The sequence below is a fragment of the Tympanuchus pallidicinctus genome, unplaced genomic scaffold (genome assembly GCF_026119805.1).
Source record: "Tympanuchus pallidicinctus isolate F22 unplaced genomic scaffold, pur_lepc_1.0 scaffold3, whole genome shotgun sequence".
Lineage (NCBI taxonomy): Eukaryota > Metazoa > Chordata > Aves > Galliformes > Phasianidae > Tympanuchus > Tympanuchus pallidicinctus.
The window spans coordinates 47,197,640-47,223,688 of NW_026294747.1; the positions used below are offsets into that span (position 1 = coordinate 47,197,640).

At 44.2% G+C, this 26,049-nt stretch overlaps 2 protein-coding genes across 3 annotated transcripts in view; one reads left to right on the plus strand and one right to left on the minus strand.

Annotated features, from left to right (window-relative positions):
* Positions 1-272: 272 nt before the first annotated feature.
* Positions 273-14,075, plus strand: CCNK (cyclin K). Its single transcript, XM_052693361.1, has 11 exons — positions 273-404; positions 1,935-2,199; positions 3,146-3,227; positions 3,699-3,830; positions 4,650-4,755; positions 4,895-4,952; positions 6,970-7,139; positions 7,615-7,898; positions 10,065-10,098; positions 10,577-10,651; positions 12,748-14,075. The coding sequence occupies exons 2-11, from the start codon at positions 2,003-2,005 to the stop codon at positions 13,371-13,373; spliced, it is 1,764 nt and encodes a 587-aa protein (XP_052549321.1). The 5' UTR covers positions 273-404; positions 1,935-2,002; the 3' UTR covers positions 13,374-14,075.
* CCDC85C (coiled-coil domain containing 85C) overlaps positions 13,796-26,049 on the minus strand; it is a 101,207-nt gene continuing 88,953 nt past the window's right edge. The window contains exons 4-7 of one of the 2 annotated variants that reach the window (XM_052693370.1): positions 25,076-25,171; positions 19,615-19,713; positions 17,745-17,857; positions 13,796-17,470 (exon numbers count right to left, since the gene is read on the minus strand). In XM_052693370.1, the coding sequence (XP_052549330.1) occupies positions 17,768-17,857; positions 19,615-19,713; positions 25,076-25,171 (285 nt within the window). In that variant the 3' untranslated portion in view covers positions 13,796-17,470; positions 17,745-17,767. Of the gene's footprint in view, positions 17,858-19,614; positions 19,714-25,075; positions 25,172-26,049 lie in introns of both variants that reach the window. The other variant, XM_052693369.1, reaches the window with a different exon arrangement.

Genomic DNA, 26,049 nt, shown 5'->3' on the forward strand with positions numbered 1-26,049 from the left:
GGCTCTCCTCTACCGACCCTAAGAAAGGGCATGGGGGCTCCTCCATTGGCTGGGAATTATCCCACGCCTTCGGTCGCCCATTGGCTTGCGCAGCTTGCAATCCTGTCCCCTCGGCCTTGTGATTGGTCGGTTCTAAGGCCGGGGCAGACCGTTGCGGGACTGCTCCTCGCGCTTAGCGGACACTGAAAAAGACGGGATTGGTTGCTGGAGTGTTCTACCGCTTCTCATTGGCCGCCGAGCGGCGGCCGCTCGGGGCTCGCGCGCTGCGCTCCGCTGACGTTGGCGTGACGACGCAGCGAGCGGCCTGGCCTGCTTCCCAAGATGGCGGCGCGCAGAGCGCGGGGGCAGCGCTGTCGTTAAGAGGCCCGGCGCTCCACACCGCTCTGCTGTCCCGCGCGAGGCCTGTGAGTGCGCGGCTCGCGGGCGGCATCTCCTGGGCGTACGGTGGGTGGGAGTCCGGCCCTGAGGCACGGGGCGGGGGAGCGGGGGCGAGCGGGGGTACCGGGAGGCTCTGCGAGCCGGGGGAGGTAGGACGGAACCGGGTGCGAAGGGCGCTGCGTGAGGGAAATGCGAGGGAGCCGCGATCGGAGACCCGAGGGCTTGGCGGGGCGGCCAGGAGCGCTGTGTGACGGGTGGGGGGGGGGGGGGGGGGGGGGGGGGGGGGGGAGGGAGGAGGGGGGGCGCGGTTCGCGGTGAAGGTTTTGGGGCTGCGGGGCCGTGCAGGCGGAAGTGCCTTTGGCTCTGAGAGGAACGGGCCTGGCTCGTTAAAAAGCTCATTAAAAGTCGCTGCCGAGCGTGAAGAGGAGGAACCGTAACGGCTGTTAAATGAGGGGGGAGCCGGAGAGTGCTGTAAGTGGCTGTGGACTGTGTGTGACAGGGCTGTCAGTGGCACGGGGAGACCTGATGGCCCTTCAGGGTGGCACGACGTGCTTTCCTTCCTTCTGATGGAGAAACCCGCTGAGATTAGGAGAGATGGGTTATTGCTTTTTCTTTTTTCTCCTTCTGCCTGTTCGTTTGTCGTGCCATCCATTTTCTCAGTGGAAACATCTGGAAAATCAAACTTCATCATATTTGAGTAGGCTTACTCCTGGGTCTTCCTCTGACTGTTTTGCTTGGAGGAAATCTGTTGCGTCATATTGTAATGGGCATTTGTTAGTGGAAGCTTTGCCAGTGTGCACAGCAATTTGGGCATGGTATCTGTAGTTTATTGAATTATAGTAGAAATAGCCTTGTGCCCAGAAGAAATAAAGGCACCTCTGTAAATTGTGGAAGGGCTGAGCGCCACTCACAACTCCAACACCAGAAAGCTCTTTGCAGAGCTTTAGTGCTGTCTGTATGGATAGGTGAAATGCTGGTCAGCATGCTCTGACTGTAATCTGCTGCCTTATTTTTGTGTGATTTTAGGTGGCACCTTACACACAGACCTATCTTAGTTGTCTTGATCTTCATGTGTGAAAGAACATTAATCTATACTGTACTGTTTTTTTTTCTTAAGTAACTCAAGTGCAGATCACTTCACAAAGGTTTTAGCCAAGTATTGCCATCCTGGTCATGTTTTCAGGAGACCCACTGGGTGTTAAAATTGTCTTCAGGCAGACCTAACGTACGTGTCCTGGTTATGAAGAGTGATCTGATTTCATCTCCTTCCCTCAGCTGTTCAAATCTTGCTGCTGCCATCACTAAATTGTTTTTTTCTTATTTTGTGGGCAAAATGGATTAAAGTTGTTCTACAGAAAAGTAGCAGGTACTTTTGATATAACATTGTAGAAGTTTCTCTATCAAAGAATAGCAAAAATAATCATATATATGTTTGGTCTTTGAATTGCATTTGCAGTATACAAGGAAGATGAGAACACTTTAATTATTACCCATTTTTGAGCATGGAAAAAGAGTCCCCTCCATTTTAAAATATGTTCTTTTTGCTTTTCTTAAAGGTACTGAAGCTCCTAACCAGAAACTTTTCTGAAAACTTAACCAAACAAGAACAGTTCTGTTTTGATAAATGAAGGAGAATAAAGAAAATTCCAGCCCTTCTGTAAACTTGGCAAATCTGGACCATACAAAGCCATGCTGGTACTGGGATAAGAAAGATTTGGCGCATACACCTTCACAGCTTGAAGGGCTTGATCCAGCCACCGAGGCACGGTACCGCAGGGAGGGGGCCAGGTTCATATTTGATGTGGGAACACGTTTAGGGCTGTATCCTTTAAACTCCTGATAGAAACATGTCGACGAATGGGGGTTTGAATAGTTAAATATTGCAGAATATCTGTGGTTAGCTGTTCAAATGTTTCTCTATCATGAATCAAAAATCTTTTTAAGTGCTGCTTCGTAGTTTTAGCTATTCCTTGGGTAATCGAGGTGTTTTCTGACCCCCATTGGCAATAGAGGAGCAAAAGAGTACAGTCTTGTCAATTATGGATATTCTGGCAGTTACCAGATGTGGTTTCACATCATGTAATTCACACAAATTACATGATTCCTCGAATTTTGTGTTCATTTTTCTGCATATTTTAACTTTACAGATTCTAACCTGTGATCCACCTCCCCCTGCTTTTTCTTTCTTATAGGTTGGGATCTACAACTTTGTATATGTTGGTAATTTCTCCCCATTGTCTCACCTCACAGATACCACTTAATTACGTCTTTAAATCCCACGAGTTCTTTGTTTAATAAATCTTGAAGATATAATTTTGCATTTATTCTGGCAGGGAAGAGTAGGGAGCGTGTTCAGATGAAAGCTGTATTTGTAGGTATGAATGTTTAGTAACTGTTTTCTGCAGTAACAGTTTCATGTGAAGCGATACTCATACGAAGTGATACTTTTGTTCCCCTTTGTGCCTATTCTCTGCTTTTGAGCTTTTTGAGGTCAGTGGTGCTTATCATGCAGATGCCCATCATGGATGTGATGTGGACTTTTCTTACTGCCAGTAAACGCTTGAGGTATCGGCTGCATCCGGACTGAATTTGCACTGAAGGGGGTCGTGGCTTCTGTTTGTCCTTTAATTGCAATGTTTTTCAGCCAGTCAGTGAATGGACAGCTGCTTGAGATACTTGGTACATCAGAGTGTATCTTTTCCATTGGGTATGTGTGGTTTGAAATTTGTTCTGTCGCTCGCTTGAAGTTCCTTATCCTGCACCACAGACACTATGATACTCTAGCAACTGGAATCATTTACTTCCATCGGTTTTATATGTTCCATTCCTTCAAACAGTTCCCAAGATATGTAAGTATTCACCATATTGATTACCTAATGCCATGATGATGTGAAGGATAGGCTATCTGAAATGACTACAAGTCGAGGTTTTACTGCTTGCCTCGATGATTAAAAATGAATTTTTTATCTCTTAATCAACATAACTCCTGTTTGTTCACTCATTTTTATGGTTGGAAATGTGCTTGTGTTGGTAACGTCTTGCTGATGCTTTTCTGTCACAGCTGATACAAGACAAATTCTACTTAAGGTCTCTAACCAAGAAAAAAAATTCTATGAAATGGTCAGTCCTCCAAATTCTGTCCTTTTCTTTGAGACTGAAAAGCTTAAATTAACACTATGGTAATATTAGAAGTCAATGTGCTTGTTAAATCTCTTCTGGGAAACTTCTACAGATCTGTTAATAGAAACTGACAGTGCTTTAATAATGTTGTACTGTACTGAATATGCAGACAACTCTTTGAAAGCACTTTTATTTTTTAGGTGACAGGAGCCTGCTGTCTCTTCCTGGCAGGGAAAGTTGAAGAAACACCTAAGAAATGTAAAGATATAATTAAAACAGCCCGTAGCTTGCTAAATGATGTACAGTTTGGACAATTTGGAGATGATCCAAAGGTAAAAAGGAAATACTTACATTGAACTTGTTTTCATCCTGTTGTACCCAGCAACACAACAGGCCTTAAAGCACTGATTGGTTTTCGGTTGTTGCAGATTTCATGTTGAACATGCATTTGTGGCTCTTCTGGGTAACGTAGTAGGAATTATGAAAATAATTCTTGCTAATAGAGATAGTTCTTGCTAATACAAGTGAAAACTACTGCAGTAAATGTTTATATAAAAGGCTTATATTTGATTTCCTGTGAGCTCTGGTGTTATTTTGCAATTTAAAATAAATCTGGAGTCATTGTGGTCAGAGCTAGAAATGCTGTGAAGACATAAATCACACTTAATGTGGCTTTAGGAAAGAACCCACTGCAAATCTCAAGTCAAATAAGAGAGCATCATCTCAAATATTTTAAGGTTCTTGTTTATAGTACTTAGCAAAACTAAGCTTCTCTCAGAAGTGTTGCTGATGTTTTTTTGTAATTACAAGACAGATCTAAAACTAGAGAGATATGGTGGAAGCTTACCTGTTTGTTTTGTGTATTGGACAGTTTTATGCTATATCTACTTCAGTTCTTTGTTGCACATAGGAAAAGGAATTTAAAACACAACTGCCCTCTGCCCCAATTAACTCTGAAGAAAAAGTGTCTGGATTTAAAAGAGTGATTAAGTTGGAAAGGTTTTTCTTCTCCTTGGAGATAAACCCTAATCAAACAAAAGCAGGCAAACATGTTTGCGTGGAGATGCTCTGTAGTCAGACTTCATACCAGCATAAAATATCTGTGAGTAAAAATGGGTCTGATATTGTGGTTACCTTGTTGTGTGTTGTAGGAAGAAGTGATGGTCCTTGAAAGAATCCTACTACAAACAATAAAGTTTGATTTACAAGTGGAACATCCATACCAGTTCCTTCTCAAGTATGCTAAACAACTCAAAGGTAAAATGCTATAGAGTGAGCGAGTGCTGCCTGTCCTTAATTTATGACATCTTATTTACATTAATAGTGCAGGTGTGTTCTGCTCCAAAGAGTTTGCTTTTCTGATAACTTTATTTTACCTCTTCTGATTGTTTTTCAGGAGACAAAAATAAAATTCAGAAGCTGGTTCAAATGGCATGGACATTTGTCAATGACAGGTGAGATGGTACTGGGAAATGTTCTGGAAGTTAAATGGTTACTTACCACCAATGGTTGCTTACTCTATTCTGTGTTGAAACATTTCTTAGACATTTCTTTGCTTATTATTTGTTTTCTGCTCATACTGAGGACAGCTGAATTATTTCTTGATCTAGGTATTTTTTGTCTTTACCCTTTTACTGCAGAAGTAGTCCATTAAAACCTTGATATTTTATGGGAATGACTTAATATTGCAGTCAGAAGCAAAGAAAGAAAAAAAAAAAAGATGTTTATTGAAAGGACCAATACAAATTATAGATGTCAAGACAGAGCTTGGCTTCTTGCCCAGCCTGAGACATGTAGCTTATTCTGTTCATTGCAGGGGAGTTGGACTATGTGATGATGCCATGAATCCAAATATACTACTGGATTGCATGCCAGAGGATAGCAGCTATACTCTCCCAAGTTTTGTACACTAATCTATTTGGGATTATGTGGTGTTTATAACTTCTTAAGTATCCCATTTGCTTTCAGTCATCTGTAGCTTGCTGTAGAGAAAATCGATTTGAACTACTGCATATGTTACTATTTTGCTGCACCTAAGAAATAGTAATGAACACATCAGTGAGCTGTCAGGAACTTAGTTGGCTCGTTCCTATGGAGAAGAAGAAGGGAAAAAGGGAAAAAGAGGAAAAGAAGCAGGAATAACAGAATCATAGAATGGCCTGGGTTGAAAGGGACCTCAATGATCATCTGGTTTCAACCCCCTGCTACGTGCAGGGTCACCAACCAGCAGACCAGGCTGCCCAGAGCCACATCCAGCCTGGCCTTGAATGCCTCTAGGGATGGGGCATCCACAACCTCCTTGGGCAACCTGTTCCAGTGTGTCACCACCTGTGTGTGGAAAAACTTCCTCCTAATATCTGACCTAAACCTCCCCTGTCTCAGTTTAAAACCATTCCCCCTTGTCCTATCACTGTCCACTTTCATAAAAAGCCATTCCCCCTCCTGTTTATACGCTCCCTTCAAGTACTGGAAGGCAACAATGAGGTTTCCCCAGAGCCTTCTCTTCTCCAAGCTGAACAATCCCAGTTCCCTCAGCCTTTCCTCATAGGAGAGGTGCTCCAGCCCTCTGAAATGTTATAGTTTACTATTAAAAACCAGTGGCTTTGGTTATGACACGAATGTACTCAATTGCTATCAATAATTTCAGTTAGTTTAGCATTAACTTTGACAAAGGCTATCCAGGGGATAACCTCTGACAGTTCTTATGGTTTGTTTTAAAACTCCAGATGGGTTGTTTCACAATTTCATGCTGGCTGTTCTACTTTTTTAGTATTTTACATTTGCTTGAAAAGCGAGCAGAAAATCTGAAATCCAATTTGAGCATCAATCCCTAAGCAGTGAAATGCAGTGACAGCACACTTCAGTAGCAGTGAACATAAATACTGTGTTTAGTTAAAGCTGCAGGTGAGACTGCTTTGCCATGTGGCTGCCCACACTGGAATATAACGCTGCCTGTTGCACTCCCAAGTCGTGCTAGTTTTCTGTTTTAGAATGCCAAACTTTGCAGAGTGTGATGTAGAACTTCTGCGAGCATCTGCTCTTTGTATTCTGTGTGTCTGAAATTGCTGTGGTAAAAGAGCACAGTGCAGGGATAACTTAGTTGTGTAAACTCAGCTTCACTCACTTAAGTGGCTGTTCTAGGTTTCTGCATTGAATTTGTCTGAGATGTTTCACAGAATCACAGAATGGCCAGAGTTGGAAGGGACCTCAAGGATCACAAATCTCCAACCCCCCTGCCACATGCAGGGCCACCAACCTCCCCATTTAATATTAGACCAGGCTGCCCAGGGCCCCATCCAACCTGGCCTTGAACACCTCCAGGGACAGGGCATCCACAGCCTCTCTGGGCAGCCTGTTCCAGCATCTCACCACTCTCTGTGTAGAGAACTTAAGTTCTTTATGTTGAAGTGTAGTGGGAGTTGATGCAGTTATAGCTGTTGCACATTAAATTTCTATTTTTTTGTATCCCAGCCTCTGCACTACTCTGTCACTGCAGTGGGAACCTGAGATCATTGCTGTTGCAGTTATGTACTTAGCAGGCCGGCTGTGTAAGTTTGAAATACAGGAGTGGACTTCAAAACCCATGTACAGACGATGGTGGGAGCAGTTTGTCCAAGATGTTCCTGTTGATGTTTTGGAAGGTATGAGAAACGTTTGCCAAAAAGAGAGGAGTATTTCTTTCAGCTGCGTGATCTAAATCACAAGTAAATGCATATTGCTTTCTTTATGGGCCTTTAGTGCTGTGTCCTAACCAGATTTTTAATTGAACTTTTTCAATGATGATTTTAGTCTGGTTATCATGGTTAGTTTTCTGATCAGTGTTTGCTTGGCTAATTATTTAATTTGTGTAGTTTATAACACAGCTAATTAGCTGCTGGTCTGTGATGCGTTGTTTTGGTGTGGCGTTTGTTTGTTTTCAGTTGTTATTCCTTTTCTCCCTATTTTTAAATGCTCAGTTCTGTGAGCTCTGGAACTAATGCAGCCTGGTTTCTAGCAAATTACACCAGGGTTGTTGTCACTGAAGTTTATTTTCAGTAAAAAGCTTAGTTGATTATGGTGAGCTAAGTGTACATTATGAGTGGATTATAATTGAGTTTTCTTTCTTTCTTTTTAAAGACATCTGTCACCAGATACTGGATCTGTACTCTCAGGGAAAACAGCAAATGCCTCATCATACTCCTCATCAGCTGCAGCAGCCACCATCTCTTCAGTCTACACCTCAGACACCTACAGTGCAACAATCACAGCAGTCCCAGGGTTCAGAGCAATCGCAGACTCAGCAGCAAAAAGAGTCACAGCAGTCATCACAACAGCAGCAGCAGCAGCAGCAAACACAAGCACAGCAACCTAAAAAGCCTTCTCCCCAGCCAAGTCCTCCTAGACAGATTAAAAGACCAGCAGTAAGTTTAAGTTCGAACTTCAACTTGCATTTTATTTTTAAGCTCATCTGATGTCACTTTTATTTAAAGGCTCTGTCGTGCAGCAGCTTTGTTTGCTTTAAGGATCAGCCTGGTAATTAATTTGTTATGGTAGACTTCTGTTAGTTATCTGGCAAGAATGTCAGCATAGAGCAGCCTTGACAGTTCTGGCGTACTGTATTCTCATTTCACTTGAGGCAAAACCAGGTGGACAGGCATCTAAGGCAGCATCAGCTACTGAGGTTTGTGGTTCTGTGCCATCTGAATTTGTTGTGTTACTGTTGAGCAAGCTTAATTAAGGAAAGGTGTCTATTTTCTGTTACCACCTCATCGTTGAAAATAAGAAACTTCATGGGCAATAGAATAATACTGTAAGTACTCCAGATGCTTTTACAAGGCCTTTTACAAGTTATATTTTACAAAGCATAGCCTGCTGCTAGAGGAAGAAAAGCTGTGCTGCCAAATATGTGGTTCTTGCCCTGAGTACTAACTTTAGAGTTATTCAGGATAGAAGGCTGATTAAATGTGTTCAAGAGCTTGAAAACTGAGAGAGCTCTTTATAGATGGTGTGTATTGGTTTTCATGCTTTTTCTACTGTCAGCACAAACCCTGCTTGGGTGGTCAGATCTGCAGGGCAGGGAACTCTTTTCTTACTTTTAGTCAACAAAAATATGTAGGATAGTTTGGCACTTTAGAAATCATAGACATCAGCTGGGATTTCTCTGGGTGTCTCCATCCCAGTTGGAAGTTTTAGAAATGCTTGTTCTAAATGTCTTCATTTAAAGCATTACCGATTGCACCCCATCCTGTGCACTGATGAACTATCTGAAGGGGACAAAAGCAGTGCCTTCAGCATGAGCAGTGCTTTCCTGTCAAGTCCTCAGAGCATTTTCTTTGAAGGTTGAGTTCCACCATCTAAGAATTAAGGAAGGGAATAAAAACGCAGATAAAAAGGTGAGCCTGATGGAGCGCAGGCATCCAGAACAAAAATAGAGTAAAGTGTGACTACAGGACTTTGCTGTTCTTCTAGAGAGCAGCAAAAATTGAGAAAAAGAAATGCAATGATCCGAACTCATCCTTTCTCCAGAAAACATTCTGGGAAAGCACAATCTGTAACATTTGAACAATTTACTTGGTGCTTCTGAAATATTCTTCAGTTAGATGAACCACAAACCTTTTTAAAAATGTTTGCCTCCTTCTATAAATAGGGCTTTGCATGACATCTCCTTCACTTTGTATGGAATATAAATACACTTCATTCCTGGAGGCTAGATTTTCCATTTACATGAGCTCCTAGAACTGCATTACTTTTTACCGAGCCAGAATATTTTCAGGCAGCTGAGGCATTGGCCCGTGACTTACGAGCCCATAGTAGCTGCCTCAAGCATATGCACACGCTCTGCATCTCTAGTGTTGAAGAGCTCTTGAGTGTTCAGTTGATTTTGCTAAAAATACACTCGTGAATCATGAGATATAGACAGTAAGCTCAGTTTGATTAAACCAAAAATTATTAGTGGGAACACTTTTAATGCATGGAGAAATGGCACTAAATGAGCAATTCCATCATGACGTGCGTAAGGCTTTTTATGAATACAGTAAGTAAGAATTAGCATGCTAATAACACTGAAGTTAACTCTGGTCCAGTTGCTCTTTCCGTCCTTGTGGCAGTTGGGATTTAAGACTAAGTGACATAAGACTAAGATTGTCCTTAAAAAGCAGGGAAGCGGCCAGAAGGTGGCTGGAGATAAGTTGAATTGACTGTCAAAGGGATACAAGAATGAAGAAGTCTTAAGCAGTCCTCAGGAACCTTTGGACAGCAGAAATCTTGAGAATGCTTGGCAGAATGAAGAGGAATTCACTGTCGTAATTGGAGTGAAATGCCATTCCATTCTTCCTGCAGAAACTGAAGTGATGGGAGCTGAGCAACAGTTGGTGAAGACAGAACTATGAGACCTAACACAGTCCCTTGGAAAAACACTCATTCAAAAACTATGTACCCTTCTAACTTTTATCTTCCTTTTAAATGGCTTTCTACAAAAACAAAAAAGTTGTTTCCTGATTTGCTTGCTTTTTAGAATGTTGAAATGCTTTGTGTTTTGCAGTAAACACCTTTCTTTTCTCCTCTTCTTTTTTTTTTTTTTACTACAGGCCGTCTCTCCAAAAGAAGAAACAAAGACAACAGGTAAATGCCAATATTTGATTCCTTTCATTTTATGTAAACAGTGCAGTCCTAAACTATTTTAGTATCAATGCTGTATCTGTAAATGCATGCTGAAAATATTTTTTAAATGTTCCTAACTGGGAAAGTTGTGGAAATGGAATATGTGTGCCCCAGTAATCCCTTACTACAGTTGAGTCAGTAGACCTCTCACTAAACTTTGCTACTCTTAGCATACAACTCTTCATCATTTGGAGTAGTGCTTCAGCAAGCTGTGGGACCCTGAAAAAAGTGACAATGCCACGTCACTGAATATCCACACTAATAAGAATTCTGTTGGTAATTAGTGACATTTTAATTGGCTGCTGGCATGGGTAAAAAGCATCTCCCATGTTTGCATCGAGTAGTGTGACAGATGGTGACTGTTAGAACGGGACTGTGCGGGGACTTGGGAAAGCGCTGCAGAGCCACAGCTAATGAGGAACTTCTAAATGTGTTTCAGAACCACCACCACCATCCAAAATTCCCAAAATCGAAACTTCACATCCACCAATACCTCCTCCACATCCACCTCCAGGTAAGCTTTGATTTTCTAAAACACATCTACTCTTGCAGTTAATCTTTCATTCATATGGCTTTAGAGATGGAAGGGAGGAGGGGGAGGAATTTGTTGCCTTGACTAAGCAGCTTGGCAATTAAATGCATTAGGTGGATAAGCACAAGAGGGAATTTCATTTTAGTAGTATAGGCTTTTCCAGAGAGAAGGAAAAAAGTTCTGATGGAAAGAAGAGCATAGTGGGCCAAAGCTTTGACTTCTAAAGGCATAGAAGAATGAAGCAAACTCCAGCATGCAAAAAATGACAGACTAGCAGGCCTAGGACTCATGATATGGAAAAGAATGGCAGATGCCTTACTATCAGTATAGCTTCCAGCTGTCCTAGGAAGACCTGCATGCTACATCTTTAATACAGAAATGTTGCAGGTACGTAACTTCCAAAAAGTAAAGGGGATGCTTTGCTGTGTCCCAAAACTGGGCTCTGTCTGCCAGAGAGCTTTAGCTCTGCACTCATCTTACTTTCACAAATATACTGCTGTAAAAACTTACTTACCTCCAGTGCCTTGACAGGTTAGCAATCCTTCCACTGACCCTTAAATATGACATGAACATTTTACAGAGCATGGTCTGTCATGTAACTGTAAGATGGCCACTTCTGACAGAAATACAGGAGAGAAAAACTATGCTCTGAATTATAGTAGGAACATCTTTCCCCATTTGTTAAAAACTCATTAAGAATAAAGGGATTCTTCCAAAGATCACATTCATCATTCCTTCCAATGTTAATTATTGAAAGCACATCTTAAATCCAGAGTGATAATGGCATTGGGCAAATGGAGAAATTATTGCCTGTGTAATGTAGTTACACAGTTACAAGTCCTGGAAATGCTGTGCGCCACAGCCAGCATCCCCACTGTGCAGCATCTAATGGTGCAGCTGTCCTAGAAGGCAGTTTTGCTGTTAAAATGATGGCAGTTTACATGAGGCAGATCCTTTTGATGCAGGTAACAAACCTGTTCCCTTTCCTACCAAAAATTTTCCTCTTAAAATTTGCTTTTTTACATAAGCACATCATTGTGTAAGCACTGATACATTATAACAGCCTCTCTTGCCTGTCCTTTGAGGAAACAGCTCTTGAAAGCTAATAGTATTTATTGACCAAATGAATAAAAGGACTGGAAGACTTACATTCTGTTTAGCTTTGTCAGTTTAGTTGGTGGATGTCCCTGGAAACGACTGTCTGCTTCTAAATAACTTTTCCTAGCTGAGCAATGGTTTTAGGTGCTTACATGCACAAGTAAGTTGAACATCAGAAGCCCCAAAATATTTTGCTTGGGCCTTTTGATACAGACTGTATCAAACCATACAGAGATGTTGCCATGAGGTTATTCATCTTACTGTAGAATTCCTTACTTTACAAAGTCTATATTAGAAGGGAAACACATTCTTATTTGAAGGCTATTTCAAGGACATTCTTAATGGAAATGGCCAAATATAGTTCTGTGAAAATCTGACCTTTCTGTGAACTTCATCAGATTGTCGTGTGTTGAGCTCCCTGAAATTAATCAGTGGAACAAAGCTGATCAGATTTTGTGTTCTAAATAATCTACAGCAGTTTTTTGCTTTTTATTTTTGTTCTGTTAAAAGACTTGAGACTTTGGCCTGTATTCCTACATAGTCCTTCACAACGTGGGAGGCAAGTGAAGTGCAGAGCAATCCCAGGGCACCTCTTGGAGCATAAAAGGGCAGAAAGGGGATGGGATGCGTAGACAAAAGAAGTTGGAAGCTGTTATCAGAAGCTCTTTGATATGCTGGGTCTCAGGACTTTTTAAAAGTGTACCAGTTACAATTCTCTTCTTCCAGTCGGCTGATTGTAGAACAGTATTTAAATGAAAACAGTAGGAAGAAAGGAAGATGCGTTTGAGAGTGGGAAAACTGACCAGGATCTTTGTTGCACAGTTTAGTTATTTTCTAACGACAGAACAAGGTCTGACCGTGTGCCATATGGCACTCAGAGGCTTAGGAAATCGTTGATTACTCTTTTGATAAAATAACTGGAAGAAAATACAGATGCAATGAGAAGCTATTGCCACCATCAGTGGGATTTTCTTTTCCAGAGCGCAAGCCTCCTTTGACAAGTGCAGTTTCCATGGGAGAAGCAGAGCCATCTACTGCTGTGGACTCGGTCGATATGCCGAAGGTCCAGATTCCTCCCCCCGCTCATCCTGCCCCGGTGCATCAACCTCCTCCTCTGCCGCATCGCCCCCCGCCCCCGCCCCCCACCAGTTACATTACAGGGATGTCTACTACAAATTCGTACATGTCAGGGGAGGGTTATCAGAGCCTTCAGTCCATGATGAAAACAGAAGGACCAACTTACGGAGCTCTGCCACCGGCCTACGGACCGCCGGCTCACCTACCGTACCATCCTCACGTCTATCCTCCCAATCCCCCGCCGCCGGTTCCCCCTCCGCCTCCCGCATCGTTCCCTCCCCCCAACATCCCACCTCCTACTCCCGGATACCCTCCCCCACCTACGTACAATCCTAATTTCCCACCTCCCAGGCTGCCTCCCACCCATGCGGTGCCGCCTCACCCACCGCCTCCGGGGCTGGGAATGCCCCCGGCCAGTTATCCCCCGCCCGCTGTTCCCCCGGGCGGGCAGCCGCCCGTACCGCCTCCAATCCCCCCGCCCGGGATGCCGCCCGTAGCAGGACTCGGACGTGCTACGTGGATGAGATAGCATGAGGTGATTGGCACGGGATCCCTTGGTGTTGAGCAGCCAAAGCCTCCTTTGTAAAGACGGGGAGGGTAATTTGTATAATTTAGATGAAGAAATGAGACGGTGAAATGAAAATTTAGCTGACCTGTTTGCAGTCTTGTTTATGGTGAGTTATATAGGCTTCTAGATTTTAATGAGCTTTGCAGTATCTATTCTAACTTTATACATTTGTCTTAAGTTTAAATTGTCTCAGTTACTCCAGCACTGGATTACTTTGTACTAGCAAAAACCTTAACCAGCCATATTGGCTCAATTGTATCAGAAAGAAGTAAATTTCCTTCTAGAAATCAGTGCCTATTTTTGAGTATCAGAATAGCCAGATACCATGGAATTTCATCTATAATAAGAAACTTCATTTTTAGTAATAATTAAAAACAACACAATGTCGAGCATAAAAGCTACTTTATTTAAAGAGAGATTCTGAATGCTGACTGACTGGAATCGTTTTGAGGTGTTTGCCTTGCTGATATTTTTGTTTTGGAATGTACTGGTATCTTAAAGTATTGTTATGTTTACACCTATTTGCAAATTCCTGTACATAATATATATATTTTCTAAGTGTGAAAGTCTGAATGTAACAACCTACTGTGATGTACATCCTGGTTATAAGTGGGACTAACTCCATTCACGTCATCTACCCAAATAAAATCGGTTCTGAACTCAGCGGGCTTCCAGGGTTGTCGCGTTACTCAGAGTTTGTAACTGTGATTCACACTTCACCGTATTCCAGCGGCTGCCGCCCAAGTCTTATTCATCAGTTTATTGAAAAAGAATGTATTTAATTTATTCAGCTAGAAGTATACACTATCACAATCCATCTCTTACTTCATTTGTACTAAAATATTTCAAATGAATGTTTTACACACATTATCAAAAAAATCTGTACTAATACTTTCCGTCCCCAAAAAAGCCAGAGTGGTTCAATAATAGGTAAAAACGCGTGCTAAGGTCTAAAGAATTCTGCTATGTACACAACAGCGGGTGCTAACTTGTCCAGTTCTTTGAAATTCATATACAGAAAATAGAGCAGGGCTGTAAGATCACGGGTTGGACAGAAATCAAACTTTAAACTGATTTCTAAAGCAGCACAAATAGACTTTCCCCACATTATGAAAAATATACAATTTTATCACTTTACAGTCATGCACTTGGTTTGCAAAAGATCAGTAGTAACTCTTCCCCCGCAGTCTCTAAAAAGATAAAAGGTCACTTTAACACTGGTTTATTTCAATAGCTAATATTTGGATACAAATGTGCCGTTCTCAAACAAGGTTGTGCTCAGCAGTCTTAGCAAGGTGCACAGAGCCGACTGCAGCCGGTTACACCACAGCGTTCCAGAGCCTTCCGCAGAAACGCCGCTCCCTTCAGTCGCCCCAACCAAAGCCAAGGATGTCATTTCACTTCCCTTCAGCAAGCAAAGTCCATTGGTAACGCTGGATGCTTTCTTTGCTAGAGGATTGCAGAACGTAGGGCTTCAGGCTTGAGGAAATCACACTTGGTCTGCTGCTCAACAAGTAGCAATTCAGTGGCCATGATTTCAAGGGAAGCTCCCCTCCAGTGTGATGTACAGAAACTGAAAACTCAGCGTGGATCCATTAATTTAAATACGCAGATAATTCAGCTTTCAGACCACTGAAAGTTTAGCATCCAGGTCATCCCGTGAAGTCACCAAGCGTTGGTTTAATCCACGAAGACACTTTGTAGCTCAAATGGAGTTAAGAGCAGCATGCCTAAATACCCTCAGACAGCACCCTACTGTACAGCACTCGTGTTCTGCAAAATCAATGCACATCTTACACCGAAAATCTATGCTGCCAACCAGAACCATCAATAAAACAACTCACTTCAAGAGCAGCAAAGGCTGTTCAGCAGGACTACTGGCTCCCCTGAGAAGTGGCTCTTTTGGCTTTGCAGCACTACTGGGCCTCAATCACAGCACTATTTCCCATGGAGGAGAGCTCTGCACGTGGAGCAAAACAGGCTTTGCTTGTAGAAAGTGATACAGGGAATACTTGAGAGAGAGTTACATAGCTGGCAGGGCTGGTAATCTGATCAGCAGAGCTCCTGTCTCCTTGAGAGCGCTTGCTAGTCTTGATATAGTCCTAAAATAGCAAGCATGTCATCAACAAAATTAACACCCCAAAAACTGGCAACGTTTTGTTGTTTTAGTTAAAATTCACTGACGTAAATTAACCTTGTTCCCAATATGATTAAATTCTCTGCTTAATCCAGAGATCAGATGCCACCAAAATTAAAATGGGCTTTCAAGCTGACAGAAGCTACAGTAACCCTCTGTTATGCATTCCATGCTAAGGAAGAACGATGGTCTGATTTATATCACCTTTTCTGGTACAAAAAGATACAAATTTTGCAGGGTGAAGAAAGGTAATCCAGGGTGACTACAGACCCGAGGCTAAAACATGAAGCAAGAAGGAGGAATTCAGGAAGCTTCTGCAGATGGCAGATTTTGAAGGGGAGTCGTAGTCCTGAATGGATCTTTCCAGACTACGCTGGGTATAAATATCACCAGAGTTAGAATGAGCAAGTTCAGTGTTTGCTGACTGAGCAATAGTGAGAAATACACTACAGGCTGGCAGTGTGTGTCTGTGTGTTTTGGGGGAGGTCATTGTTCTTCACTTTTTTTGTTCTGTTTTGATTTCTGCACTCAATAATGAGGTGGTTCTTAACGGTTAGCACGAATGTTGGTTGTATTCTGGCTCTGTTTTTGTTGCTTACAGATCTAGGCTGTGACACCACAAATTCTTTACCCAGGCAGCTGGTTATACTAATTACCATGGGAGCAATTAGCTGTTTCCTATCTCGCAGCGTGGGCCTCCTGGTATTGTATTGGTGCTCCATATTCATCAAGTAGCACAAATGAAGGACTCAGCCGGTAGAGCAAAGTAATTTAAGAGGAAGAACCTGTCTCACTAATCCATCTGCAGCTGTGACTGAGTCCTAGAGAGGATAAGACGAAAGTAATGGTGTCTGAGGTCATTAAATCTTTGAGCTAATCACTAAAATTGATGCAACTTCTGAAGAGAAGGCTTTGATCATTACATGTATCTGTCTTTTACATTATTTTACACCAATGAGCTTAAGAAACAAGTTCAGCTTCCTCGCACTACTGGGAAATACGGGAACACTGAATGAAATACAAGAACAGCTGCTGTGATAGCTTGGAAGAGAAGGGGTGAGGTTCAGATTCTTACAGCTATACAAGCGGTACTGCACAATAGCAAAATATAAGTCCCATTGTTTTATATACAACCACTTGAAGAAGAAAAAACCCACTTGTTTTGGTTCATTAACAAAAATAAAGCTTCAGTGGCAGGAAGTAGTCTCACCAGACAGCCTGTGTTTACTGAGCTTTAATCAGCTCTGTAAGGTTGTTGTTGCTGGGTTACCTTTCACAGTACCCGACAGAGGAGAAGGATCCAGGGAGAACATTAAAAAGAATACCCAAATCTTCCATAGGTGAAAGATGAGCTGCTCTTGAAGATACTGTGAAAGCCATAAGCACTGTTAGGATGGCAGTTTCTGCTGAATTGCTTAGTAGTAAAAGCTTACAGGAACAGTGTTGCCACATTTGTAGGAAATACTGATGTGTGACAAAGTGACTTCAGTTCATTCACATGACAGCTGCAGAAATCTCATCATTTGTTCATGAAAAATAGTTCATTAACAGCTCATACGGCGTCTCAAGCTTTTCTGTATGCTTGTGTGATGAGTGCCACCACACAACATACACAGGGGGGCAAAGTGCTTTCATCTCACTGCTCAGCGTTTTACACAGCGCCAGGTGAAAACAGTTCTATTTCTTCCTTCACAACAAGCACTTCCAAAAACCTGCTAGCAGCTCAGGAGCCTGACAGCCCATGAGCTGGGGAATTTAAATTGCTCTTTGCTCAGAAGGTTCCATCAGGTGCTGCCTGGAGCCGCTGACCTAGCTGTGACTCACTGACAAGCAGGTGGGCAGGAGAGACACAAACTGTGACTTCTCCATGGATTAAGGGTTCTTCTTGTTTGTCTTCAAAATGCTCTCAAGTTAGTTAATTCTGAAAACAGACCATACAACAAAGCGGGTTTGAACTACAATACAAACGATGCAAGTCTGGTATGACTGGATGGTTACCCATTGAACATCAGTTCCAGAGCACCACAGCCTGGAAATCAGGCCTTTAGCTGCCATATTTACACTATTGACAGTTACAAAACAAAACAAAAAAAAAGCCAAAAAAAGGAAACCCTGAAAAAACTCAACCCCCAACTCCCACAGAATGGGCAGCCAGAAATAGTGAGCTCTGCCCCTCGGAGTCTTCACAGAATCACCTCCAGCCCACGGGACAGCACTCCTACAACGGCCCCTTGAACTGGTTTCCCGACAGATGTTGCCTGATGGAGGGTTTGGAGCTTGCAGCATCGCCCAGCTTTCGCCAGACAACCTGTAAGGAAAATATACAGGGCGGGGAGAGAAAAGCAGGAGTTAAAACTCAAAGGCCGCCGAGCTGTAGTAGATCGCTCACTATCAGGATCCGCGATTTCCCATAGCCGGGCTGTCATTCTCAGCAAGGCCACTTGGTGGCCCCGGTGCATCAGTTTCCATGGGAAAGCCATTGATGCATTTTTCTAATTAGACTCTCGAAATTAGAACCATTTCTGCCTGAGGTAACAGCGCAGAGCAAATACACTGGGTTCAGAAGTGAAGTTCAATGTTAGGTCAGCGCTGTCATGCTCACTGAAATTATGTTACCGTGAGGAGAAAAGATAAAGAAGGCATTAGTTAAAATTATACATGAAGGATTTTCTAAAAACACACATTTTATCATCAGTCATGCTGGGGTGAGAGAGGCTATTTCTAAAAAATACAGAACTGCAAAGTGCTTTATAGGTGCCTTGAGTCTACACCAAAATAATATTTAAAGAAAAAAAAGCTGATGGTAGGCAATTATCAATTAGGCTGTTTGTGAGCATGAAGTTTCCACGTTTTACCTTCCCACTGCCTGGCTAAGAGAAGATGTGGCAGTAAGCAGAGGAAATATCCCAACAATCTGACCCCATTTAGTCCGTGCTTGGCTTTGCTTGCAGGGATCCAGTGACGCAATGAAGCATCTCAGCCCTTGCCATGGATGCTGGCAGTGATTAAGCTCTGTAAGGCACACTTGTGTTCTTCACACCCCGTTTAGGATTTATGTGATTTTTTTTTCCCCTTAAGATTTTCCTTGCTGTTTGCATGCAGGGAAGTGCTGTCTTTGTTCTTTCTGCCTCCCATTGTATCCATAAACCAACATACAACAGCAGAACCATCCCTACTGAATGCAGTAGCACTGTCTTGTCACCACAGCATTTTGTAAGACCCCACTGCAAGCAACTTCAGAATTTAAAAGGAAGATTAGGCTTCTCTCTGCTGCTGTGAGGTACAAAGCGGTGCCACTTGTGCTGACCTCCAGCACGGACTTCTAAAAGAGAAGGCTCCATGAGCATTCCCCTCCCTGCTGCGGGAGCTGCTGCTACTGTCAAACAGCAAATCCCCATCTGCACACGACATGCATTTGGAGCCCTGCTCCTGCAGAAATCCAAACCTCTTTGTTCAAAGCCAAAACACAGCCAAGGTACTTTGAAGCCAGAGGTGGTGGCCCAGCAGCAGACACAGAAAGCAAGCTTTTGGGATGAATGCTCCCTGTACAGTATGGGCTAAGCTCAGTTTACAGTGTGGTTGCCAAACTGGTTAGCGGTGCTAAAAGAACCCCACGCATCATAATGCTGCTCAGTGCTTTCAAACAACAAGACTCTCCCTCTGATGTCACATCTTATGGTTTAGGCTCAAAGCCATTCAGGCTGTACGGCTTTGAACACAGCAACCAAATGCTGCTCAGCCCAAATGGAGTCCCTATGGGCACAGTTGGAGTAAGCTGCAAACAGGACTCTCATAGCCAGGGAGAGCCCTTTGCAGGGCCGGTGGTTAGCCAGAAAGCCACTGCCTTTCAGCAGAGGGGGAAGTATCTGCTGAGCAGCGGCTGCTTGGTGCCGTGAATGAGGCGTTCAGATTACTGACACCCAAAGCATGCCACAGCAGAGCCCAACCCTCCCCTAGTGCCTGGCTCTTGTATCAAACTGGGTTTGTATGCAGACCAGTGATCCCCCATGCCTACAACAAAAGAACACAAAAGATAGTGCTAGAATTACTGAGATGCATTCTTACATTACACATTTCACGAACAATCGCCTTCTCCTTTTCACTCAGGTCTTCTTCATAGTTGTCCTGCATTTGCCTATCCAAATTTTCATGGACCTCGAGGACCTAGAAAAAAAATATTACAAAAGTGTTGTGCTCCACAAACAATGAATACAATGCTGAGTGTCCTCAGCAACGTGTCAGAATCACAGAAGGGTTAAGGCAGGAAGGTAGGTCTGGAGGTCATCTGCTCCAAGCTCTTGCTCCAGCAGGGCAACCAGAGTAACATCACTCATGAATATTTAAATTAGTAAAATTCATAAAGCCTTGAGACTCAAAGATGAGAATGAAACTATGCTGAGGATCCCCATTCTCTCCCTTTCTGCCCTGACAGTTTGCTTGTGTTCCACTGCCTGCCTCATATGGCTGACACCACAGCCCGAGGCACCACACGGCCTCCAGCAAAGCATGCTTCTCCCTTCTGCAGGAGCAGAGCTTCTTCACTCCCTTCCATTTATCTCAGGTGTGGGGCAACTGTGGTCAGCCCACAGTTTTTAGGTCTAATGGCTTAACCACCTGAAAGCAGAGGTTTGTGCCACTGAATAACAGAGCACTGCACACCATTCAGCTGATGTGTCTCCAACCAACCATGAACTTTTAGATCTTAAACACACTGAGTCAATTTCACTCACTTTTGGCTGAAAATTGTTTTTAACCCATTTAGTTTCCCCAGGGAGCCCCTCAGAGACCCATGGTGACAGCGTGCAGAAGCCGGCTGTTATCACTGAGACTTGGTGCCCTGAGATCCTGATGCCATGTGCAGCTCTCATTCATTGCCTCTTCGAGCCAGATCCAGCCAGAATGAACAGGGGATGGAAACAAGGGGAAAGCAACATCCCAGGTCTGTATGCTGACTGCTCTCCTCTGAAGGTGCCTTTCCCAACACAGGAATGCAACCACAGTGCATCCTCTCCACGTCCCCACACCCAGGACTGCAACCACAGCAACAGGATAAAACCTGCTGGCACTGATCAGCAACAAATGAACAAGGGATGTGCCCAAAGAGGTATTTTGTGCACGGAAGTGCTACAGCACCCTGCCACCAGCAGCTTTGTAGGAGTGAGGAACCAGCTTTCCTTTCCATCCTGCTTGTGATTACGGGGCTTTTCCCACAATAGTATCAGGAGGAAAGCACTGCAAAAACAGGAAATGTGGCTGCAAAAGCACAGCAACAGCATGAAAGAGTGTGTGGGAGAGGATCTGAGATTTTTCAGAGTGCTTCTGATAGGCAGCTACCAGGGCTGCCTGCTACTGCAGCTCCACTGGGAGCCCTCGAAGGCACTCACTGGGCTCTGCAGGGCAGCCAGGCTGACCAGACAGCCCAAGGCTTGCAAGGAGATGGGGTCATGGCTCCCTGCATACTGGAAAGCAAGCACAGGTCACAGCAGCCAGAGTGTGTGAGGAGGCTTTGCGGCCTGCCAGCTCCATCAGCTGTTAGCACCTCCCAGACCTGCAGAGAACCAGGTTTCCTTGTTCTGGCTCCAACATCGACACCCTGGGCCTCACAGCCCAGTGCCAATGTCTGTGGGCCCTGCAGACATCACCCAGGCTGGCTGGCAAGCAAGTACTATGGGCAGCCCTGGCTTGCAGCTGCACACTGACCCACAGATATACCTGTGGAGCAGCCCAGGGCCCTCAGGCAGCCCAGAGCCTGCCCACACTCAGGCAGCTCTGCACGAGCCAGGCCTGGTGCGGTGCAGGGGCTCTGCAGGTGCGTCTGCGCTGACCTACATACCTTACACTGCAGCCACCCCAGTGGGTGGGGAGAGCCTGAAATCATCACACAGCTCGTGGTCTCTTCCTCCCCATCAAACACCCCCACACACCACGCTCTACCGCAGGTGAATCTGCGTGCAGGAATACTCCTGAAGCTCCCAGGGACCTGCAGACCCGGTGTGAGGACAGTTTTCTTGTTGAGGTGCCCAGCACTGGCTGCTCTACAGAATGGGATCCGAGAGCAGATTATCTCCTGGTCTGGCTCAGCACAGCACTCCTGCTGCACTCCAACTGTGATACATACAAAAATAGGTCATTCTCCTCGGGCCCTTAACCTACTTCCAAAATTCACCAGCTCATTCAACCAACAGGCCCAGTTCCCACCTTTACACAAATCAGGAACAGCCGCATCCTTTTTAAGGGGAGAGGAAGGGCGAAAGAGATGTAGAAAGCGTGTATGTGCTGACGGAAAGAGCAGCTATTTTTTTTTTTGCTAAAGAGGAGGGAATTAATTATTGATCTGGCTGGACCAGCGCATCGAACCCGCTCCTCTGGAGTCAGCGTGCCCCTGACGCCGTGCTGCAAAGCTGCCTGCAGCTCAGCACTGCCCGTGTCTGCAGGGCAAGTGTCAAGGGCAGCCATCGTTCACCACAGTTGAAGATCACATCAGCTCCAGCGCCCGCTGCCACCAGCCATCAATCTTGCAGGCAGAGGAGTCTCAGAGACAAAAATAAACTGTTTTTCTACGGTTTCCATTTAAAATAAAATTGCATTCCCCAGGCCGTGAGGTGTGAAGGGGTGGTGCAGTCCAGTGGAAATGTCTCATTTCCCCTGGAAACCATCCCTCACAACAGACACAAGCCCGCTTCTGACAGGTGTTTTGTCAAGACGTGTCAGCATCTTAGGTTTGCAAAGCCCAGACCGGGAGGTTAACACTCAGATGCCTATCCCAGAGAGGCATGCTGGGAAGCAATGCACTCCAAAGAGCACAGCCTGCTCTTGAAGGACAGGCGTAGGAGTGCTGACCCAGCCCGATCCATCTTTGAATCCTGCCTGGCGCCACATCAGCTGCTTAGGAAGGCCCAGGTCAATGTTCCTCAGGTTACGCTGCTGGGCACCACAGCTGGGCCTTCACATAGGTTGTCTCTGGCTCAGCTAAAAGCATCAGCTGCCATTCAAAGGCTGGATTTGATTATATCTTCCTTTGATTTCTGCCATGTTTGAACCCAGGAACCCACAGCAAAAAGACAAGCGTACCCCAGGCTCACACCATCCCCGGAATTTTGCTCTTCACTGAGCATCACCTCAGCACACGGCCCTTTGCAGACACCTCAGTGCTACATTATCTCCCGAGCTGCTCTCAGTCGAAGGCGAGGGGTGACTTCTGTGCAGGGGATGGGCCAAAGACAGGCAACACTCCCTGGTTCCTAGCACCTCCTGAAGACAACTTCTTCAACATATTCATCAACGTGCTACAGACGTGCTGCACTTTGCTTCCAGTGAGCATGCTGGCTCATCTTGCTGCCTCTGTGTCACTATGTAAACTGTGAGAAACACCTCAAGTATATTTAGTTCTCTTTTGTGACTGCACTGATGTCTGTGACCAAGACGGTGTCACCTCAGAGTCACCCAGTCCACCACATCCCCTCCCTTCTGCCTCAGTGTGCAGCCCTCACAGGACCGTGCACTGCATATTTAAAAACAAAACCCACCAGAGTCCACATGACTGCAGGAAGGCTCTGAAAGAGGCTCTGAAAGTTTGGGTCAGCATTTCTCCGAGAGGAAGGACTCTGACACTAAGGAATGCTTTCCTAATGGTGTAAGCCTCAGTGATTTTATAGATCTATAGGTCACATGGGAAACACAGGAAACACATGGGAAGCACTGGGAAACATGGCACAGAGCAGAGTTCTGTCTCAGCAAGTGAAAAGTCTGAACATCCTACTAGGCCTCTTCTCTGGTTTTGGCAGGGCCAAATCCTGCCTCCCTCAGCATCGGTGGGAAGAAGAATTGTGTGCTTGGTGGCTCAGTGCCCACTGCAAAGAGCCCGGAGGAGGTGAATTATAGGCTAAACATTGTTTTCTCACATTTGTCTCCTCCACATCTCCCCACGTCTTTAGCAGGTTTGCTCAATGCCTAAGAAAAGTGCTTTGATGTTCAGTGAGATACTGAGATGTAGCATATGTACCTTTTATTCCTGTTAGCTGAAACAGCTGTTAGGAGTGCCAACCTGTCATCTTGCTCCGTATTTAGCAGGTGCAAATAAGCAAAAACTATTTCAGAAGCAAAAATAAAGAAAACTCCAAAAGATGCTCAAGGAAGAACTTATACTAAATTGTAGACAACATTTCATCCACAGAGCGACTCAGTTGCAGGAAAGAAAAAAAGAAGCAGCAGCAGCAGCCTAGGGAACATCACACAACTGAACAGAGCTTCTCTAGTATTCAATGTTGTATAGACAAAATGCAAAGGTCATGAGCTGTACCAGGGACAGGGTCTAGGCTGGTAGCTGCATCCCATTTCCCACATGCAAGGGCTGGCATTGAAAACATTCCCAGTTCTGCAGGGTGCAAATAAGACCAACTCCATCTGCTGCAGCATGTTGCGGCCAAAACACATTATCTTCCACACAGATTAAGATCCATGATCAGAGACCAACAGCCTCGATTTTATTGCGTCATATGAAGTAGGGGGAGGAGAGGTAGAGACCACAACCAGTTTCCTCAGTCCCTTCAATGTGCAGCTGATCTTTTGGACATAGGCTACAGGGAGAAAAAATAAAAACCTCCTCTCTCCTTGTTGCCACTGACTTAGAGGAGAATTTCCTCCTCACTTCAAATCTGAGAATATTTTTAACCCCAGGTGTGTGAGCAGGACACATCACATTATGCCCTGTGAGATGTGATGGATGTGCCACCTGCTTTCTGTCCCCAGCTGAGGCAGTTTCTAGTGTTTTGACAAACGACCCCACCAGCCAAATCACAAAATCTCAGAGGAGAACTTGCAGCCCTTCCTTGTGATCAACAAAACCCCGAAGCAGAGGAATAGTAATAACAATAATATGAGCAAACAACCGGCATCCAACTTCCTTTCGAACCCTTCACATGCAACACTGTGCCACAATCAATTTCCAGTTTCCAAGAATCTTCCTTATTAACTTCATAATCCTTTCGGTGAGCTTATCAAACTACACCTTAAAAACCATTTATGTTTCTTGCCCTTACTTGGAAATTTGGTCCCATAACCCCTACAGCAGACAGAAATGAAGGTACTGTATGAGATTGAAATGTTCTGCTAGGCATCAGTTTAGCAGATATATAAGCAAGAAGGAACTTACTAAGAAAACACAGGAAATACACATGGAGGCAATTGAACAGACACTCCTGGAGCTCCTCTGGGAAGCAGTAAAAACTGCACTAAAGGTAATTTTTAAACCCTGATGATACTAGACACCCTTCTCTTAACACCTCCAGCAGTAGCAGCTGTCACTGAAGGTCTCCAACGCACATAGTCACATGTGATCTTGCTGTACTCCAAGTATTTGAAGCAATCATTACAACTCATGATACAGATCCTGGCTACTCACTGCATGCCTCAACACCAACTTTCCACTTCCAATTGTCATGTTCCCATGAGTTCTGCCTTTTGGGGTTAGTTGCATTGCATTACACTGCATGGTGCACAGCAGTGTGGAGACTACAGGCATCCTTACCTTCATGGCGTGCACAACAGCCTCTGGTTTCTGACCAACAGGGACGTATCCTGCTGCAGGAGACGAAGCAAGATCAGCTGTCATGCGCGCTGGTCCCTGTTTAAAGAAGAACATACGTTTTAATTCCTTTTGGGTTATTTTATCAAGGAGGAAGAAAATATCCATTAGTCATTGTATGGGAACTGTTGATCACGGCCTGAACCTCTGATTGACCACCTGAAGCAAGCAGTCAGCCCTGGGAGCGCACATGAAGGCAAATCACCTGTGCTACCAGGAAGGGATGGAGCCTGGCTCCACCTCTCCTAGATCCCACTTAAGTGTTGACTGCCACCAAGAAGGGATCTCTCTCTGAACATCACTCCTTATGGAGCTTACTGTGAGCCTATGACACTGGTGAGCATTTCCATTTATTTTTATTATCTTTCCATCATGACAATCTTACTAAGCCTAATCTTTGCACACCTATTGACTGTACAGCCATCTAAAATTCAGTCTTCTTCAACCACCTGCAAAGATGAACATACCACTATGCCCCCCAAAATGATTTTATCTAATGCCATTTAAGCCTGCCACCACTAAGTCTGTGTATACTCAGGCAGGAGATCACTTGGGTTTAAACCTAAATTGGTGCAGGAAACATGTTTTGCTCATTTCAGATAACTCTGCGTAAAGATACAATCAAATGGTTCTCATCCAAGGGAGCAACACAAAGATCATCAGCACAAAGAGGTCATTTCTAAGAAGCTGTACACATGAAAGAAACAGTTGGCAGAACATCATTGCTTTTTTGGCAATGCTTTCACATAGACACCAAGTACCAATCTCCAGCTACAGAGAAAATTGTGAAGGCAACCTTAAAACAAGCAGATGTCCAAAGCTAATGTTGGCTGCGTTTGTTTCCAAAAAGCTGGCCAGTTCTCTTGCACGAAAGATCCCATTGGGAAAGATCCCAAAATAACATTTTACAAAAGATT

Bases quoted from the DNA above. Each gene is read 5' to 3' on its own strand.
- CCNK (XM_052693361.1), top strand. From the start codon at position 2,003: ATGAAGGAGAATAAAGAAAATTCCAGCCCTTCTGTAAACTTGGCAAAT. The intron at 4,756-4,894 runs GTAAAATGCTAT...ATTGTTTTTCAG, and splicing joins GTATGCTAAACAACTCAAAG to GAGACAAAAATAAAATTCAG. The intron at 10,652-12,747 runs GTAAGCTTTGAT...TTTCTTTTCCAG, and splicing joins TCCTCCACATCCACCTCCAG to AGCGCAAGCCTCCTTTGACA.